At 41.8% G+C, this 6873-nt stretch overlaps 1 protein-coding gene across 1 annotated transcript in view; it reads right to left on the bottom strand.

The window, feature by feature from the left end:
- The window catches only part of ctbp2a (C-terminal binding protein 2a), a gene marked incomplete in the record, with an annotated part of 34114 nt that overhangs the window by 4267 nt on the left and 22974 nt on the right, over positions 1–6873 (bottom strand). The window contains 3 exon segments of the mRNA XM_035663137.1: positions 971–1185; positions 2239–2445; positions 3253–3397. Of these exon segments, the coding sequence (XP_035519030.1) occupies positions 971–1185; positions 2239–2445; positions 3253–3397 (567 nt within the window).

Raw genomic sequence — 6873 nt, 5'->3', positions numbered from 1 at the left:
CCCCTTACTGTTTGTGGGGGAAAAAAAAAAAAAGGCACAACAAAAAGTATAAGAGGGAGGAAGAAAAAAAAAATCAAATGAATATGCTCACAAGAAAGTAATCCCTTAATCTTGACAAAAGCTGAAATCCAGGGGCATGAAAAGCCTTTACGCTGGCAGGCAGTCTTTTATTAGGCCTTGGTGGTTTTGACACACACAGAAACACACATACACGCGCACACACACACACGTTTCCACTTTAGAAGCTGAGAGCGACTGCCAAGATTTTTGGTGAGGAAGGAGAGGAAAGTGTTCTTTCATTGCAGCACTCAAGAGGCAGCTAAGAATCTTAAGCTTTGGAAAAGACACAGAGTTAACTAGGTTAGACTATTACCCTACACCCACTTCAGTAACAGTAAGAAGGGCACACAAGAGACAAGACAAAGGCAGAAAACAGTGAGTGGCAACATGGGGAGATATCGACGGAGAGGAGATGCTTTTTCGGCCTGTGCAGTTCCCCGGCTCCCCTGCAGGTGTCACCCCAGGCGGCGCCTCGGAGTGCAGTTATTGACTCAGAGAACAGCACTTTCCCCTCGCAGTGCTCTCAGCCCCCTACTGTGCAGCCAAGTCGATATATTTGCTGTAGCCGTGGGCTGGCGCTAATTGCATTTGACAGAGCAAAGGAATGAATTTGTGTCCAGCTTTGGTGGAGCTTAAGATAAAGAGCAGGGAATGTGCAGGCAGGAAGGCTGCTGCCGTTTCTTCTCTTCTTTTTTTTCTCCCCCCTCTCTCCTTCTACCGACTATAATGCTCTTTAGGACAGCCTCCAGGCTGACAGAGTAATAATACACCAGCAGCTCTGCGTGTCTACCTGCTAGATAGCACTGCATTAAGCCCAGGTCAGGTCACAGCTGTTCAATGGGATGTTCGGCTCTGTCTGGGTGACGCGTCTGTGTGTGTGTGTGTGTATGTGTGTGTTTTACTAATGTACCTGTTTGATGGTGAAGTCGTTGATGAGGTGGTGGTTGTGTTCGTTCAGGTTGCAGTGCAGGGAGACGCAGTCGCTCTGGTAGAGCAGGTCCTGGAGCGTGTAGACTCGCTGAACGCCCAGCGAGCGCTCCAAGCCGTCCTGGAGGTAGGGGTCGTAGAAGATCACGTTGAAGCCGAACGCCTTGGCCCGCATTGCCACCGCCTGGCCTGATCGACCTGAGGTGGGCATGAAATGGACAGAAAGCATGGACTGAGAGACGATTCGGGTTCTAATAGCTTATTTTTAATATTATTATTATTATATTATTATGATTAGTCTATTTGTTATTTGACAAAATTCTATTGCTTAAACATTCATGAACCCCAAGGGTAAAACATACTGATTCTGTTGATCCCCCTGACCTTTCCTCTAACGTCACCAGCAGTTCAAAGTTTTCAATTATTCTGAGATAACTCAGCATCTGCTAGATGGATCGGCACAAACGGTTATTGTTTCCAGACAATATATCCTAATAACTACTCTCCTGAGTTTCTGAGTGAAACCTCTCTACAACTATTTCAGCAATTGCCAAGAAATTTGACATTCTGACACACAAAAAACATTTATGTTCCCCTCAAGATGAATTATAATCCCTCTGGTGTAACCTTAACCTTTCATCTAATCACCATCAATTCAAACTTGTATGTACTCACTACATGTATTTTATGAACAAATAAACAAAATTAGCAACTATTTGCATGCTAACCCACTACACTAACTTGGTTCTAATAACATGGTAAACATTAGCCTGTACCTGCTAAACATCATGTTAGTACTGTCATGGTGAGCTTGTTAGCATTTAGCTCAAAGCATCGCTGTGTCCAGCCTCATAGGGCTGCTAGCGTGGCTGTAGACTCCGGTTGGTTATTGGTCAATAATAAAAATAATATTTTTTGAAGCTCTAATGAGTACCAACAAATGGGTTAGTCAGCAAACAAAGTAAAAACACAATAAAATCATAAGTAGAAGCAGAAGTTGTCCCTTTTTCTAGCATCTGAGACAGATCTCAAGAGTTATGGACTACAGTCAACCAAAAAAACAAACAATCCACTGCTTAAGGAGGACTGCCCACTCACCTTTGAGTATAAACAAAACAATAAGCAGGTCAAGTTTGGACATTCATTCTGAACTCCAGCCTCGAGCACAAACACTCCCACATATGCTACCATATGCTCTCGTTAACGCTACACCGAATACACTCTGAATGCACCCCCAAAGTAGCAGCTCACCAAATCCGATGAGGCCAAGCGTCTCTCCTCGGATCCTGGCCGCCCCCGACGCCACCTCCCGGATCTGCTCCACACTCTGGACCCGCGTGCCCTCCCGGAGAGCCTGGTACAGCCAGGTGTTTCGCCGGTACAGGTTGAGTATGTGACAAAGTGTCGAGTCTGCGGTTTCTTCTACAGCCGCTGAGGGAATATTACACACCGCGATGCCTGGAAAAGATATGACCAGAGAGAAAAAAAATAAGAAAACAAAAAGATCATCTAAGATGACAATGATACTTTAAATGACAAGTAACATAATTGCTCCACAGATTTAATTGTTATAATAGTTGGTTATAATTACTGTAGCTGTTTTGAAGAGAGATTCATCTGTAGTTCTTTTTTATTTCACAAAATAATTGGTAGGGAATGTATTTTCTTTATGACCTTCTACAAGATAAAAATGCAGTGTATAAAACCGAACTGTGAAGGATAAGATGATAATTATAACTGCTAATTATGCCCATGAAAAGAACATTTCTCAAAAAAAAAAAGTCCATGTCAGCGTACTGAAATGTATTACCACAAACGACAATAATTAAGATATCACACTAAATCCTGCTCTCATACCAAACATATGCTGAAGGGGCCAAATGGGAATCTAAGGGAGAGTTTCATATCAGTTGGAGCATCTGCTCTGAATATGCAATCATTTCAATTACATATTCTGTTTACAGTATGTAACAATTCCTGTTACATATGTTGTTTATGTTAAGTCAATACAACAAGGAGAGTTTGGTTTGGCCCCTATCCAATGGGTGCACTTTGCTTATCCATAATGCATCATTTCTGTTGTTGTTGATACATTCAATTTTTTTCCCCTCATGTGGCCACGAATGAATGAGCCATATGGGCAGAAACAACCCCCTTCTTGTTTATTATTCTCAGCATATGATTACTGCCTGCTTCTGAACAACCTCTCTTTTTACATCTATCTATCTCCCTCCTCTTTTGTCCACATCTGTCCCTCAGTCTCACCGAGCTCCCCGGCAGCCTTGATGTCGATGTTGTCGTAGCCGCTGCCGATGCGGATAATGATGCGCAGCGCCTTGAACTTCTCTAAGTCCTCTCTGGTCAGAGTGATGGTGTGGTACATCATGGCCCCTACAGCCTCATTCAGCACCTGAGGGGGGACATTAGCGAGGAGGAGGCATCATCATCACTGTCTTATACATCAACGTTTCCTCAACAGTCATTAGCTGGATGGAAGAAAACTGGAACTTTGAATCTGCATTCATATTATGATCACAATGCCATTGTTGTTCGTAATCAGTATCATCCCTACATTCATATTCGGATGGTTCTTCCACAGCATTATGTATGAGCAACTTCTTGTGGCCAACATGAATAAGAAAGCATTTTCTGGACCTAAGTTTATGTCCGCTATTCTTCATCTAAATGCAAATTGATTGTTTACGTGTGCTCTAAAATATGAGTGGTTGTCTGTGTATGATGAGTGCTTGCCAAAGCTGGTTTTTGTCACAATCAATTCATTCAGACTGTATGCAAACAAGGTTGGAGTGGATGCAGGCAAGACCATAAAGTAGACTGACAGCCCCTGAGAAACTCAGGAAGCATAAGCAAGTAGCTGCTGCAAGCCCCGGCTGCTAAATAACAGGTTTAAATTCACAACCCACTAACTGAATTAACCTAATCCGGCTAGATTAGCATAGCCATGAATTTCCATACAACATTTTTTTTATTGGAGCTAGCTGTAGAAGGAGCTGGATGTTAAATTCAAGGTTAAAGCTCTCCTCATGCATTAATCTCATTACTTCAGCGAAGCAGGCCAGTAGCAGGCTTGGCTGGGTGCTAGAAAATGACACAGAAATCACGGCGGACTGTTAAGCAACAGAAATATAAGCTGAGAGCAAGTTTACATGAAGTGGAAAAAGTGAGCAAATGGGTTTTGTATTGTGTTAATTAGTTTGAGAACGCCTCTGCAGTTTGAGCTGGCATGCCACAGTGGATGTGCACCCTCACACTGTTCTGTACAGGGCTATTACCTACAGCAAAGAATCATGAATATTGCAAAGCACATAAAGCCCTTGACAATGGGCAAACACACTATGCTTATCCTACACCGGTGTAATGGCACGTCCACAAAGCTTTAAAGAAATACTCGAGCATGAATATTCATTTGTGGTTTAAGAAGGAGTTACATAGTATGAATATATAACAATAACTATGAAATAAAGAGTTTTCTATGTGTCGTAGATGTGTTTTTGAGCTTTTGGGTGAGCCAGGTTAGCCTTTTCCCACCCCTGCTTTCAATTTTTATGTTAAGCTAATCACCTGCTGGCTCCAAATGCTGAAACAAAGACTAACTAATTAATACATAAGTTGATCTTTTTTATTAAAACATAACTGCAATATTTATCACACTCCTGTTAGTACTTTTATCTTCTTTCTCTGTGGATTTCGCAACATGTGTTTTAAGATCGCAGGCTACTGGGCACGAGGATAGGTTTCTGAAGCTGGGAGCTCTGGTGTGAAATGAATCTGGGGAGCCCGCACTGGATGGAGGGACACGTAAGGGGAAACAATGGTTCAGTTCCAGCTGAGCCTTTGCTGAATATCTCTCTCCCAACGTTTCCTGTCCATCACCACACTGTCAACTCTCAAATAAAAAGGCCCAAAAATGCAAAAAAAAAAAAAAAAAAGAGCAAAAAATAAAATCAAAATACTGCCATTCTTGCATGACAAAGTACTGACACGCTCCATTTCTCTTGAAACATTCTTTTTGTCCTGATTGATGTAGTGCTTTCGGCTTGAGCGAGATGTGTAATTTTCTCAATTACATCCTCAACTGCGGTTGAGATTTTTAGTGCAATTTTACTTTATTTTACAGCCGCACTTGCATAAAAAGTTGTCACTGATACGGTGGCATCTAAGGCGCTCAAAAAACAGCTTTGTATCTTTCTGCGATTCAAAAAGTTGTACGTGTCTTGCCAAGGACAGTGCCGGATTAGTTAATAAACTATGAGTGCTTTCTAATAAATTTATTTTTAATGTGTGCTCGACAGGGGCCACAAAAGTTTTGCAGGTCACCTCTGGCTTGCAGCTGCACAAGGCTGATTTCCTTAAGTGACAGATTCCTTAATCGCTGCATCTGCTCACTTTCAGGCAGCGCATGCAAAAAGACAGCAGTATGCTTTTGTTTGCTCGCTTTGTGTGTGAGTTTGTCTATATACTTGTGTGTGAACAGTACTTCACTACTGAAACTTTGCAGTGAGGTTGCTGGCAAGTGTGTGTGCAAGTGTGTGTGTAGTGGTTGTGTGTGTGTGGTGTGTGTGTTGTATAATAGAAGTGGCAGTCCCGCAAATTCTGTACTCCGCGTTGTGCAGTTAATAATTTAGTGGAACGCTGCCAACCCATCTCTATTTCGCCAGATGGGTCCTCAAGTAGGTAGATGTGTACATAATCGAGAAGCATCTTACTGGAACCAGGAGAACCCCGGCTATTGTTCTGTGTGTGTGTGTGTGATGTGTGGGTGTGTTGTGTGTGTGTGGTGTGATGTGAGTGAGAAGAAGAGGAGTGAGAAAGCCAAAAAAAAGGGACATATGAAGAAAACAAAAAAAAAAGTAAGTATTATTTTTGCATTTTCTTCCATTACTCCTTAATTCAATGAATAAAATGGAGAATGAGAATTAGGAACTGAAATTTATAACCAACATGAAGTGAAAGAACACAAACCCTCAGCTTGGATTGTTAATACAACCCGAGCTGGCAAGTGATAGCAGTAAAATAAACAAATGTTTCACCCCCACTCTGGCTCCGGAACAATTAAATGGCAATTTCTATTACCTAGCCTCTCTCCTCCTCCGTTTTTTTTTTTTTCCGTTGTTTTTTTTTTTTCCATCCCTTATTTAACAAAGCAGCGAACTTCAGCACCCATGGGATTAGAGTGCACGTGATGCAAACTAATTATAGTTGAACTGGAGAGTGAACAAGCCACGTGGGCCCCTGAATATTAGTGAAACGATGTACAGAGGATGAGACAACCAGAAGAAGGGAAAGAGATGATTCTTCGTGGCACTCGAACCTGAAGAAATAATTATTCAAGGAATCATATCAAGTTTCATACACGCTCAGCGTAATCAAAAGTGTGTGTGTGTGTTGTTTCTCCTCTCCTGGTTTGAGTGTGTGAGCGTGTGTGTGTGCTTATGAGTTACTGGCAGGTTGTATCTACCATCGATTAGTGGACAGGTCAAGCGGCAACAGTCTGATGGTGTTTCTAGAGAGTACACGTTAATGTGTATGACCTGCCCCTGACACTAACACGCGTAGCTGTATGTACAACTATACAACTGTAACCCCCCTCAACTGTTTGTACAATCTTCACTGTTTGCCCACCAGCCTATAATGGTAGATAAAGTCTGCAAAAAGCCCTAAAACAGTAAAAAAAGAGACCTTGCATATAATTCAGATTGTCAAATACCCAATTATTTTAACTTGGGCTTTTGGCCTTTGTTTTATTGTCCTCCGTTCATTCTTTAATTTAACTTCCAACGTAAATCTATGCACTTGATTTTATTCTTTTGAAGAAGCACGTGTGGTGACTGGTTTTGAAATGCGCATATTTAAGAATTAAGTCAG

The sequence above is a fragment of the Morone saxatilis genome, unplaced genomic scaffold, assembly GCF_004916995.1.
Source record: "Morone saxatilis isolate NCDOM2014 unplaced genomic scaffold, NCSU_SB_2.0 Contig19, whole genome shotgun sequence".
NCBI lineage: Eukaryota > Metazoa > Chordata > Actinopteri > Moronidae > Morone > Morone saxatilis.
This window is presented reverse-complemented; position numbering and strand designations above follow the sequence as displayed.